General features: G+C 41.1%; 1 protein-coding gene across 6 annotated transcripts in view; it reads right to left on the bottom strand.

Annotated features, from left to right (window-relative positions):
• NF2 (NF2, moesin-ezrin-radixin like (MERLIN) tumor suppressor) overlaps positions 1-13,674 on the bottom strand; it is an 87,476-nt gene extending 73,802 nt beyond the window's left edge. For all 6 annotated transcript variants that reach the window (XM_057526611.1, XM_057526609.1, XM_057526608.1 and 3 more), the window contains exon 1: positions 13,079-13,674. In XM_057526611.1, the coding sequence (XP_057382594.1) occupies positions 13,079-13,192 (114 nt within the window). In that variant the 5' untranslated portion in view covers positions 13,193-13,674. The remainder of the gene's footprint in view (positions 1-13,078) is intronic.
• Between the last annotated feature and the right edge of the window lie 677 nt (positions 13,675-14,351).

The raw sequence follows: 14,351 nt of genomic DNA, 5'->3' as shown, positions 1-14,351 counted from the left end.
CAGAATTCAGAGTAATGATGGTAAAGATGATCCAAAACCTTGGAAATAGAATGGAGAAAATACAAGAAATGTTTAACAAGGACCAAGAAGAACTAAAGAGCAAACAAACAATGATGAACAACACAATAAATGAAACTAAAGATTCTCTAGAAGGAATCAATAGTAGAATAACTCAGGTAGAAGAAGAGATAAGTGACCTGGAAGATAAATAGTGGATATAACTACCACAGAGCAGAATAAATAAAAAAGAATGAAAAGAATTGAGGACAGTCTCAGAGACATCTGGGACAACATTAAATGCACCAACATTCAAATTATAGGGGTCCCAGAAAAAGAAGAGGAAAAAAAATGGGACTGAGAAAATATTTTAAGAGATTACAGTTGAAAACATCCCTAATATGGGTAAGAAAATAGTAAGTCAAGTCCAGGAAGGGCAGAGAGTCCCATATAGGATAAATCCAAGGAGAAACACACCAAGACACATATTAATCAAACTATCAAAAATTAAATACAAAGAAAAAATATTAAAAGCAGCAAGGGAAAGGCAACAATTAACATACAAGGGAATCCCCATAAGATTAACAGCTGATCTTTCACCAGAAACTCTGCAAGCCAGAAGGGAGGGGCAGGACATACTTAAAGTGATGAAAGGGAAAAACCTACAACCAAGATTACTCTACCTAGCAAGGATCTCATTCAGATTCAACGGAGAAATTAAAACCTTTACAGATAAGCAAAAGCTAAGAGAATTCAGCACCACCAAACCAGCTCTACAACAAATGCTAAAGGAATGTCTCTAGGCAGGAAAGACAAGAGAAGGAAAAGACTTAAAATAACAAACCCAAAACAATTAAGAAAATGGTAATAGGAACATACATATCAATAACTACCGTAAATGTAAATGGATTAACTGCTCTAACCAAAAGACACAGACTGGCTGAATGGATAAAAAAAAAAGACCCGTACATATGCTGTCTACAAGAGACCCACTTCAGACCTAGGGACACATACAGACTGAAAGTGAGGGGATGGAAAAAGATATTCTATGCAAATGGGAATCAAAAGAAAGCTGGACAGGGCTTCCCTGGTGGCGCAGTGGTTAAGAATCCACCTGCCAGTGCAGGTGACACGGGTTTGAGCCCTGGTCTGGGGAGATCGCACATGCCGCGGAGCAATTAAGCCCGTGTACCACAACTATTGAGCCTGTGCTCTAGAGCCTGCAACACACAACTACTGAGCCCATGTGCCACAACTACTGAAGCCTGCGTGCCTAGAGCCCGTGCTCCGCAACAAGAGAAGCCACAACAATGAGAAGCCCACACACCGCAACGAACAGTAGCTCCCGCTCACGGCAACTAGAGAAAGCCCGTGCACAGCAACAAAGACCCAACACAGCCATAAATAAATAAATAAATAAATAAATAAATAAATAAATAAATAAATTTATTAAGAAAAAAAAGAAAGCTGGAGTAACAATTCTCATATCAGACAAAATAGATTTTAAAATAAAAACTATTAAAAGAGACAAAGAAGGACACTACATAATGATCAAGGGATCAACCCAAGAAGAAGATAAAACAATTGTAAATATTTATGCACCCAACATAGGAGCACCACAATACATAAGGCAAATGCTAACAGCCATAAAAGGGGAAACTGACAATAACACAATAATAGTAACACCCCACTTTCACCAATGGACAGATCATCCAAAATGAAAATAAATAAGGAGGTGGGCAGACAGCAGAAGCAAGAAGAACTACAATTCTGCAGCCTGTGGAAGGAAAACCACATTCACAGAAAGACAGACAAAATGAAAAGGCAGAGGACTTTGTACCAGTTGAAGGAACAAGATAAAACCCCAGAAAAACAACTAAATGAAGTGGAGATAGGCAACCTTCCAGAAAAAGAATTCAGAAAATGATAGTGAAGATAACCCAGGACCTCAGAAAAAGAATGGAGGCAAAGATCGAGAAGATGAAAGAAATGTTTAACAAAGACCTAGAAGAATTAAAGAACAAACACCTAGAAGAATTAAAATACAAACAAACAGAGATGAACAATACAATAAGTGAAATGAAAAATACACTAGAAGGAATCAATAGCAGAATAACTGAGGCAGAAGAACGGATAAGTGACCTGGTAGACAGAATGGTGGAATTCACTGCCGCGGAACAGAACAAAGAAAAAAGAATGAAAAGAAATGAAGACAGGGCTTCCCTGGTGGCTCAGTGGTTAAGAATCCACCTGCCAATGCAGGGGACATGGGTTCGAGCCCTGAAATGGGAAGATCCCACATGCCGCAGAGCAACTAAGCCCATGAACCACAACTACCGAGCCTGCGCTCTAGAGCCCATGAGCCACAACTACTGAAGGCTGCGCTCTACAACAAGAGAAGCCACAGCAATGAGAAGCCTGTGCAGCGCAACAAAGAGTAGCCTCTGCTCGCTGCAACTAGAGAAAGCCCATGTGCAGCAACAAAGAACCAATGCAGCCAAAAGTAAATAAATAAAATAATTAATTAATTAATTTTAAAAAAAAAAGAAATGAAGATAGCCTAAGATACCTCTGGGACAACATTAAACACAACAACATTCGCATTATAGGGGTCGCAGAAGGAGAAGAGAGACCGAAAGGACCCGAGAAAATATTTGAAGAGATTATAGTCAAAAACTTCCCTAACATGGGAAAGGAAATAGCCACCCAAGTCCATGAAGCAGAGAGTCCCAGGCAGGATAAACCCAAGGAGAAACATGCTGAGACACATAGTAATCAAATTGACAAAAATTAAAGACAAAAAAATTATTGAAAGCAACAAGGGAAAAATGACAAATAACATACAAGGGAACTCCCATAAGGCTAACAGCTGACTTCTCAGCAGAAACTCTACAAGCCAGAAGGGAGTGGCACAATATATTTAAAATGATGAAAGGGAAGAACCTACAACCAAGATTACTCTACCCGGCAAGGATCTCGTTCAGATTCGACGGAGAAATCAAAAGCTTTACAGACAAGCAAAAGCTAAGAGAATTCAGCACCACCAAACCAGCTCTACAACAAATGCTAAAGGAACTTCTCTAAGTGGGAAACACAAGAAAAGAAAAGGACCTACAAACACAAACCCATAACAATTAAGAAAATGGTACTAGGAACATACATATCGATAATTACCTTAAACGTGACTGGATTAAATGCTCCAACCAAAAAACACAGGCTTGCTGAATGGATACAAAACCAAGACCCATATATATACTGTCTACAAGAGACCCACTTCAGACCTAGGGACACATACAGACTGAAAGGGAGGGGATGGAAAAAGATATTCCATGCAACTGGAAATCAATAGAAAGCTGGAGTAGCAATACTCATATCAGATAAAATAGACTTTAAAATAAAGAATGTTACAAGAGACAAGGAAGGACACTACATAATGATCAAAGGATCAATCCAAGAAGAAGATATAACAATTACAAATATATAGGCACCCAACATAGGAGCACCTCAATACATAAGGCAACTACTAACAGCTATAAAAGAGGAAATCGACAGTAACACAATAATAGTGGGGGACTTTAACACCTCACTTACACCAATGGACAGATCATCCAGACAGAAAAGTAATAAGGAAACACAAGCTTTAAATGATACATTAAACAAGATGGACTTAATTGATATTTATAGGACATTCCATCCAAAAACAGCAGATTACACTTTCTTCTCAAGTGCTCATGTAACATTCTCCAAGATGGATCACATCTTGAATCACAAATCAAGCCTTGGTAAATTTAAGAAAATTAAAATCATATCAACTATCTTTTCCAACCACAACACTATGAGACTAGATATCAATTACAGGAAAAAAATCTGTAAAAAATACAAACACATGGAGGCTAAACAATACACTACTAAATAACCAACAAATCACTGAAGAAATAAAAGAGGAAATCAAAAAATACTTAGAAACAAATGACAATCAAAACACAACGATCTGGACTTCCCTGGTGGCACAGTGGTTAAAAATCCACCTGCCAATGCAGGGGACACAGGTTCGAGCCTTGGTCTGGGAAGATGCCACATGCCGCGGAGCAACTAAGCCTGTGTGCCACAACTACTGAGCCTGGGCTCTAGAGCCTGCGAGCCACAACTACTGAAGCCCGCGTGCCTAGAGCCCATTCTCTGCAACAAGAGACGTCATTGCAGTGAGAAGCCCATGCACAGAAAAGAAGAGTAGCCCCAGCTCACCACAACTAGAGAAAGCCAGCGCACAGCAACGAAGACCCAACACAGACAAAATAAATAACTAAACAAACAAATTTTAAAACAAACAAACACGAAGACCCAAAACCTATGGGATGCAGCAAAAGCAGTTCTAAGAGGGAAGTTTAAAGCAATACAAGAAACAAGTATCATCTACCTACCTCAAGAAACAAGAAACATCTCAAATAAACAACCTAACCTTACACCTAAAGCAATTAGAGAAAGAAGAACAAAAAACCCCCAAAGTTAGCAGAAGGAAAGAAATCATAAAGATCAGATCAGAAATAAATGAAAAAGAAATGAAGGAAACAATAGCAGAGATCAATAGAACTAAAAGCTGGTTGTTTGAGAATATAAACAAAGTTGATAAACCAATAGCCAGACTCAACAAGAAAAAAAGAGAGAAGACTCAAATCAATAGAATTAGAAATGAAAAAGAAGTAACAACTGACACTGCAGAAATACAAAGGATCATGAGAGATTACTACAGCAACTATATGCCAATAAAATGGACAACCTGGAAGAAATGGACAAATTCTTAGAAAAGCACAACCTTCCGAGACTGAATGAGGAAGAAATAGAAAATATAAACAGACCAATCACAAGCACTGAAATTGAAACTGTGAATAAAAATCTTGCAACAAACAAAAGCCCAGGACCAGATGGCTTCATAGACTAATTCTATCAAACATTTAGAGAAGAGCTAACACCCATCCTTCTCAAACTCTTCCAAAAAATTGTAGAGGGAGGAACACTCCCAAACTCATTCTACGAGGCCACCATCACCCTGATACCAAAACCAGACAAACATGCCACAAAAAAAGAAAACAGGCCAATATCACTGATGAACATAGATGCAAAAATCCTCAACAAAATACTAGCAAACAGAATCCAACAGCACATTAAAAGGATCATACACCATGATCAAGTGGGGTTTATCCCAGTAATGCTAGGATTCTTCAACATAAGCAAATCAATCAATGTGATAAACCATATTAACAAACTGAAGGAGAAAAACCATATGATCATCTCAAAGATGCAGGAAAAGCTTTCAACAAAATTCAACACCCATTTATGATAAAAACCCTCCAGAAAGTAGGCATAGAGGGAGCTTACCTCAACATAATGAAGGCCATATGTGACAAACGCACAGCCAACATCGTTCCCAATGGTGAAAAACTGAAACCATTTCCTCTAAGATCAAGAACAAGACGAGGTTGCCCACTCTCACCACTATTATTCAACATAGTTTTGAAAGTTTTAGCCACAGCAATCAGAGAAGAAAAAGAAATAAAAGGAATCCAAATCAGAAAAGAAGAAGTAAAACAGTCACTGTTTGCAGATGACATGATACTATACATAAAGAATCCTAAAGATACTACCAGAAAACTACTAGAGCTAATCAATGAATTTGGTAGAGTAGTAGCATACAAAATTAATGCACAGAAATCGCTTGCATTCCTATACACTAATGATGAAAAATTTGAAAGAGAAATTAAGGAAACACTCCCATTTACCATTGCAACAAAATGAATAAAATACCTAGGAATAAACCTACCTAAGGAGACAAAAGACCTGTATGTAGAAAACTATAAGACACTGATGAAAGAAATTAAAGATGATACAAACAGATGGAGAGATATACCATGTTCTTGGATTGGAAGAATCAACATTGTGAAAATGACTATACTACCCAAAGCAATCTATAGATTCAATGCAATCCCTATCAAACTACCAAAGGCATTTTTCACAGAACTAGAACAAAAAATTTCACAATTTGTAGGGAAACACAAAAGACCCCAAATAGCCAAAGCAATCTTGAGAAAGAAAAACGGAGCTGGAGGAATCAGACTTCCTGACTTCAGACTATACTACAAAGCTACAGTAGTGAAGACAGTATGGTCCTGGCACAAAAACAGAAATATAGATCAATGGAACAGGATAGAAAGCCCAGAGATAAACCCACGCACATATGGTCACCTTATCTTTGATAAAGGAGGCAAGAATATACAATGGAGAAAAGACAGTCTCTTCAATAAGTGGTGCTGGGAATACTGGACAGCTACATGTAAAAGAATGAAATTAGAACACTCCCTAACACCATACACAAAAATAAACTCAAAATGGATTAATGGCCTAAATGTAAGGCCAGACACTATAAAACTCTTAGAGGAAAACATAGGCAGAACAATCCATGACATAAATCACAGCAAGATCCTTTTTGACCCACCTCCTAGAGAAATGGAAATAAAAACAAAAATAAACAAATGGGACCTAATGAAACTTAAAAGCTTTTGCCAAGCAAAGGAAAACATAAACAGGATGAAAAGACAACCCTCAGAATGGTAGAAAATATTTGCAAACGAAGCAACTGACAAAGGATTAAACTCCAAAATATACAAGCAGCTCATGCAGCTCAATATGAAAAAAACAAACAACCCAATCCAAAAATGGGCAGAGGACCTAAATTGACATTTCTCCAAAGAAGATATACACATTGCCAACAAACACATGAAAGGATGCTCAACAACACTAATCATTAGAGAAATGCAAATCAAAACTACAATGAGGTATCACCACACACCAGTTAGAATGGCCATCATCAAAAAATCTACAAACAATAAATGCTGGAGAGGGTGTGGAGGAAAGGGAACCCTCTTGCACTGTTGGTGGGAATGTAAATTGATACAGCTACTATGGAGAACAGTATGGAGGTTCCTTAAAAAACTAAAAATAGAACTACCATACGACCCAGCAAACCCACTACTGGGCATATACCCTGAGAAAACCATAATTCAAAAAGAGTCATGTACCACAATGTTCACTGCAGCTCTATTTACAATAGTCAGGACATGGAAGCAACCGAAGTGTCCATCGACAGATGAATGGATAAAGAAGATGTGGCACATATATACAATGGAATATTACTCAGCCATAAAAAGAAATGAAACTGAGTTATTTGCAGCGAGGTGGATGGACCTAGAGACTGTCAAACAGAGTGAAGTAAGTCAGAAAGAGAAAAACAAATACCATATGCTAACACATATATATGGAATCTAAAAAGAAAAGGTTCTGAAGAACCTAGGGGCAGGACAGGAATAAAGACGCAGACGTAGAGAATGGACTTGAGGACACGGGGAGGGGGAAGGGTAAGCTGGGACGAAGTGAGAGAGTGGCATGGACATATATACACTACCAAATGTAAAATAGATAGCTAGTGAGAAGCAGCCGCATAACACAGGGATATCAGCTCGGTGCTTTGTGTCCACCTAAAGGGGTGGTATAGGGAGGGTGGGAGGGAGACGCAAGAGGGAGGAGATATGGGGATGTATGTATATGTATAGCTGATTCACTTTGTTATACAGCAGAAACTAACACACCATTGTAAAGCAATTATACTCCAATAAAGACGTTAAATAAATAAATAAATAAAATTTTTAAATATCTGTATACAAGATAATATTATGTGTAAATAGACATAGGTTTACTTCTTCCTTTCCAATATAGATGCCTTTTATTTCATGTCTTGCCTAATTGTCCTGGCTACCACCAGCAGTACAATGTTGAATAGAAGTGGTGAGAGTGGACATCCTTGTCTTATTCCTGATCTTAAAGAGTAAGATCCAGTCTTTCACCATTAAGTGTGATATTGGGCTGTTCTCTTCTATTCCTATTTTGTTGGGTGCTTTTATCATGAAATGCTGTTGGACTTTGTCAAGTGCTTTTTCTGCATCTATTGAGATAATCTTGTAATTTCTGCTTTTTGTTCTATTGATATTATATATTACATTAATTGATTTTTGGATGTTAAACCAACTTTGCATTCCTGGGATAAATCTCACTTGGTTATGGAGTATAGTTTTTTTAATATGTTGCTGGATTCCTAATATTTTTGTTAAGGATTGTGGCTTCCATACTCATAAGAGATATTGACCTCTAGTTTTCTTGTGTTATCTTTGTCTTGTTTCGGTATCAGGATAATGATGGCCTCATAAAATGAGCTGGGACGTGGTCCCTCCTCTTCTAGTTTTTTGGAAACGTTTGTGAAGAATTGGTATTTATTGATCTTGAAATGTTTGGTAGAATTCAGTGGTGAAGCCACCTGGGCCACTAGTGGGTAGAACATGGGTTTTTCACCGTGAGTAGTATTTTTATTGCTAATTTACTCTTTCAGTTGTTATAGGTCTATTCAGATTATCTCTTTCTTCTTGAGTCACTTTTGGTAGCTGGTTTCATTTTAGGAATTTGTCCATTTCATTTAAGTTATCTAATTATTTGGGATACAACTGCCATTTTATTTTTTGTTTTCTATGTTTTTCTTGTCTTTTTTACTTCTCTATTCCTCCTTTATTACTTGATTTGCATTAAGTGAATAGTTTCTAATGAAGCATTTAAATTTCTTTAATGATTTTTCCACTATTTATTTATTTATTTATTTTTCCATTGTATTTTTAAAGATTTTTTTTTTAAGTGGTTACTCTAGGGTTTAACCACATAATCCCAACTTATCAGAATCAGCTTCAGAGGGACTTCCCCGGTGGTCCAGTGGTTAAGACTTCACCTTCCAATGCAGGTTCAACCCCTGGTTGGGGAGCTAAGATCCCACGTGCCTTGGGGCCAAAAACAGAAGCAACACTGTAACAAACTCCATAAAAACTTTAAAAATGGTTCACATCAAAAAATATATATATTGGACTTCCCTGGTGGCGCAGTGGTTAAGAATCCGCCTGCCAATGCAGGGGACACGGGTTCAAGCCCTGATCCCAGAAGATCCCACATGCTGCGGAGCAACTAAGCCCATGCACCACAACTACTGAGCCTGCGCTCTAGAGCCCGCGAGCCACAACTACTGAGCCCACATGTCGCAACTACTGAAGCCTGCGTGCCTAGATCCCGTGCTCCACAACAAGAGAAGCCACCGCAATGAGAAGCCCGTGCACCTCAATGAAGAGTAGCCCCCGCTCGCTGCAAGTAGAGAAAGCCTGCGCACAGCAATGAAAATCAAACGCAGCCAAAAAATAAATAATTAAACAAATTTTAAATATATATATATATTAAAAAAAAAAGAATCAGATTTATACTAGCTTAACTGCAGCAATTATATAGAAATGTTATTCTACATAGTTCTGTTCCCTTCCCCCTTTTTTATAGTATTATAATTATTGTATACTATATCTATTAAAGTTACAAACCCAGCAATACATTGTTGTAGTTATTACTTTACCATCTGTAGTCATTTCCTTAGCCTATTACAGCTTGGTTTTCACCCACCTCCTTTGTACTGTTATTGGCACAGCTATTAAACATATATTACGTTTCCATGTTATAGGCCCAACAATACAGTATATACAAATATTGTATATTATATACAAATTATTTTATATAATTGCATTTTAAATCAGTTAAAAGAAGGAGGAAAATATACATTTATACTGACTTTTATAATTATATAATTACATTTACTGGTGCTCTTTGATTTTTTTCACGTGGATTTGAATTACTATCTGGGGTCACTTGCTTTAGGCCTGAAAAGCTTCCTTTAATATTTCTTGTAAGGTGGGTCTTTAAACAACAAAGTCTCTTTTTGTTTATCTGGAAAAGTCTTTATTTAACTTTGTTTTTGAAATGTCCTTTTCATTTATATCCAGCTATGTTGGATATAGGTTTCCTAGTTGATAAGTTTTTTCTTTGAGCACTTTGAATGTTATCCCACTGCCTCTGGCCTCCACAGCTTCTGCTGAGAAGTTAGCTGTTAATCTTATTGGGGTTCCCTCATAAGTGTCAAGTCATTTTTCTCTTGTTGCTTTCCAGATTTTCTCCCTGTCTGATTTTCAGCATTTTTACTATGATGTGTCTGTGAATCTCTTTGTGTTTATCCTCCTTGGAGTTCATTGAGCTTCCTGAATATACAGGTTATTGTTTTTCAATTAATTTAGGAAGTTTCAGCCAATTTTTTTGGAATATTTTTTCTCTCTCCTCTCCTCTGGTAGTCCCATTACACATGTTGGTGCACTGAATGATCCTCACATTTCTCTGAGGCTCTGTACATTTTTCTTCATTCTTTTTCTCTCTACTCTTCACCTTACATAATATCTATCAATCTATCTTCAAGTAATACTAATTATTTCTTCTGCCTGTTGGAATCTACCTTGAGCCCCTCTAGTGAATTTTTTATTTCAGTCATTGTATTTTCTAATTCCAGAATTTTTAAAAATTAATTTATTTAATTTATTTTATTATTTTGGCTGCGTTGGGTCTTTGTTGCTGTGCACGGGCTTTCTCTAGTTGCAGTGAGAGGGGGCTACTCTTTGTTATGGTGTGCAGGCTTCTCATTGCGGTGGCTTCTCTTGTTGCAGAGCACGGGCTCTAGGCACCCAGGCTTCAGGAGTTGTGGCGCACAGGCTTAGTTGCTCCACGGCATGTGGGATCTTCCCAGACCAGGGCTCAAACCCATGTCCCCTGCATTGGCAGGTGGATTCTTAACCACTGCGCCACCAGGGAAGCCCCAGTTCCAGGACTTTAATTTGGTTCTTTTTATAATTCATATCTCTTTACTGATACTATCTAGTTGATGCAAAAATGTCATTATACCTTCCTTTACTTCTTAATCATGCTTTCTTTCAGTTCTGTGAACATATTTACAGCAACTCTAGGGAGTGCTTCCCCCGCACCCAACCGGGCTGGTTACTGTTATTTGCTTGTTTATTTGTTTAGTGACTGGCTGGACTGTTTTAGTGAAATCTATTTCCCTTCTCACAGTGTTATGGCCTATGATGTTGCTCCTCAGGAAGACATATCTTTGGATTTGCCCAAAGTCACCCAAGATGACAGTGGTCTTAGTAGGACTCTCCCTCTCTTTCCCTGGTCACACCCAACTGTTAAACTCCAGTAATTGTGGTATATTGTTCTATTATTTTCAACAATGCCCTGGGGCATAACTTGTTCTACAAAGTAATCCAATCAAAAGGTGGCTCTTTTGAGATTAGTGTTTGATATTTGTTCTGACCCCAGGAAAGCTCTTCCCAGCTGTCTTATTCTCTCCTGCAAACTAGCTGGCTTACAGTCTAGGCTGTATCTTTATTAAATCCACAAATCTCCTCCCAATTGCCTTTCGCTAAAACCTCCACAGTTCTTGAAAGCACCCTTAGGCATAAATTTCTCCACACTCTACGGCAAATGAAGCCACTACTTTTTGGGAAGAGATTAGGAGCCTGCTTCTCCCTCCAGACAAAATCTCTGAGCAGATGATAGAAGGGGGAAGGGGGAGACACACTAGCCTGAGGTCTTCTCAGTTTGCCTCTCCTGGCTGGTACCACCATCTCACAAACTGAGGGTGGGGATAGAGCAACTGGGACCCCAGTACTCTCGGTGGGCCATGCCCAGAGTACAGCTCCCATTCCATAAGTAGAAGCTGGGTGAAGGAAGGAAGCCCCATCTTTCAGCTTCACTCACCCAGGATTTAGCCTCAGCCTTGGGCAGGAGAAGCCCTAAAGTCATGCTCCTCCTGGGAAGAAAGCTGTCTGACTGGGAGCTAGGGGGAGAGGGAGCCCAGTGTACTGGGTTGCAGCCTGCAGCCGTTGTCGAGAGCTGGGAGCAGGGACGGTAGTAGTGGTCTTGGTTCAAATACCACAAACTCGCGGGACTTCCCTGGCAGTCCAGTGGTTAAGACTCCACGCTTCCACTGCAGGGGGCGTGGGTTCGATCCCCGGTCAGGGAACTAAGATCCCTTATGCCTCTCTGCCAAAACAAAAACAAATACCACAAACTCTTACCTTTCTTACCGAATTTTCATAGATTTTCTTGAGTAGCTGTTTCTTCACTTGATGTTTGCCCGTAGGGCAATTTCCAGAGGGTTTAAACTGTTTTTTTTTTTTAATGTTTTACCAGTTTACAGGGAACCAGGTCAGTGGAGTTCCTCACCCTGTCATGCTGGAAGTTGACCCTGTCTAAGGCTGCTTTTGTGCTACCATGGTAGAGCTGAGTTGAGTAGTTGCAACTGAGACCCTAAAGCCTGCAAAGCTGAAAATATTTACTATGTGGGCCTTTACAGAAAAAGTTTGCCAACCCCTGACTTAGGTTACTGCTGCCAGTGCTGCTGGTCCACAGGCCACACTTTGAGTAGCAAGGACTTAAACTACTTGAGAGGCAGTACTGTATTGGCTAAGATCTTGAATCAAAACCCCCCTTCGCCATTTACTAGATATATGGTTTGGGGTACCTACCTCATTGAGTTGTTTTGAGAATTAAGTGTATGAATATCTGGCATTTAGGAAGTATTCAGTAAATGATAACTGTTACCATCATGATAGAAACTGTATGGAAAGTTTAAGACACCGTCTCTTTCCTCAAAGTTTTTTTGTTTTTCTCCAGAAAATTTAAGTTGTGAAAAAGGGAAACAAGTACTATAGACTTTCCAATAAAACGAGATGCAACTTATAATATCTGGGGTACATAATATTATCTAATAAAGTTTAAACTCTATAGAACTGGAGCTAAAGCGTGACACTGAAAACTAGAATTCGCTACCACGAATGCTTTCAGACTCTTGCAGTAACAATGAATGAAAACCTTCAGGAAGTGCTTCCAAACCCGAAAGCCCCATTGAAAAAAAGCAGCGATTATCTTTAACATGAGGATTTGGGCCTAGATGGCCCCTTCCAGTTCTGGTTGACTCTATCTTTGCCCAGAGATGATATAAACAGAATCCCTAGCTTCCACCTCCACTGTCACCGCGGCAAGGGCGCCCACGTCGGTGCCGGACCAGCACCCGGCCCGATCCCGCCTCGCTCCCCTTATCCGCAGCCCAGTCGCAGCCAGTTACCTCGCAATTGAACTCCATCTCCGCGTCCATGGTGACGATCCGCACTGTGAACGTCTTGGGCTGCTTCCTCTTGAGCGAGCTGAAGCTCATTCGGGAAGCGATGGCCCCGGCCATGGCGCGGGGCTCAGGTACGGGACCCTCGCGCCCCGAGGCCTGCGCTCTGGACCTTTTAGCCTCCCTGGAGGAGCCTCACAGGCCTCAGGGCCACCATGGTGGCCGGCCGGCCGGCCCGGGAGCTGACTGAGCGGCGCGGGCCCCCAGCGGCCAGCATGGACCGCGAGGACCCTGCCCCAGGAACCGAAATGGGAGTTGGGGGGCGGACCCTGACGGCCACAGGGAGGGATCGCGATCTGGGACCGACGGGGTGGGCACGGTCCGGCTCTCCGGGAGTCGGGCCGGGGACGCTGGTGACGCCCGGGGACGGGGCCCCTAGACGCCGGCGGCCCAGACCCCGCGCGCTTCTCAGCGGCCAAGGGAGGTGTCGGGGCCGCGCTGCAGCCGGGCACGCACGTGCGCGCGTGGCTGTCACCGTCCTCACTCCGCGCGCCCGCGGGAAGCGTCCCCTCCCCGCAGCCCCCGGCCTGCTCCCCGCCCCGCCCTCGGGCCCCCTAGAGCACTACACGCGGCGCAACCTAACCGGCGGCTGCCGCCCCGACGCCGCGGTTGGCTGAGAACTCCGAGGGAGGAGGAACTTTCCCGCTCTGTCCCACCGTCTTCAACAACAATTCACCAATTGGAAGTTCAGATCTAATTAGAGGCGCTGGCCTGGGCTCGGCGTTGAGTGGCTGAGGCGGCAGTCTCTCCGAATGCTTTTGTTCGCAGGGATAAGCCTACTCTAGCAAGACTGGTTGAGGCGGCGGAGCCCGGCTCGCCTTTCCCGGGAAAACACGTAGAGGCTCGTGCAGGGGCGAGAGAGACGGGTCACCCCTGGTACCGCGAGGGACTGCCCTTCGGACCAAGTCTGCGCCGCGTGTGGCGCTCCAGGGGATCGTGTTTCGGACACCAGGCGGATAATCCTGTTTAACACTTAATTAATTACATGTACTGACCTCTGTTTCTCAAACTTTCAAATCACTTGTGGAGGCCGTTTAGGTAGCCGGCACTTTCCTCCCAAGTCCTTCTGCTTCTCTTTAGGAGAAATTCTAATTATTACCGAGGGAGAGGGTAATAGTTGTTCCTGCTTCATGGGGTTGTTGAGGACTGTAAAGCTTTAGAACGGTGGCTGGTCATATTAGGTTGAATCCTATGAAATTGCTCTTTTTGTAGTTTTTTT

Source organism: Balaenoptera acutorostrata, chromosome 13 (assembly GCF_949987535.1).
Source record: "Balaenoptera acutorostrata chromosome 13, mBalAcu1.1, whole genome shotgun sequence".
Lineage (NCBI taxonomy): Eukaryota > Metazoa > Chordata > Mammalia > Artiodactyla > Balaenopteridae > Balaenoptera > Balaenoptera acutorostrata.
This window is presented reverse-complemented; position numbering and strand designations above follow the sequence as displayed.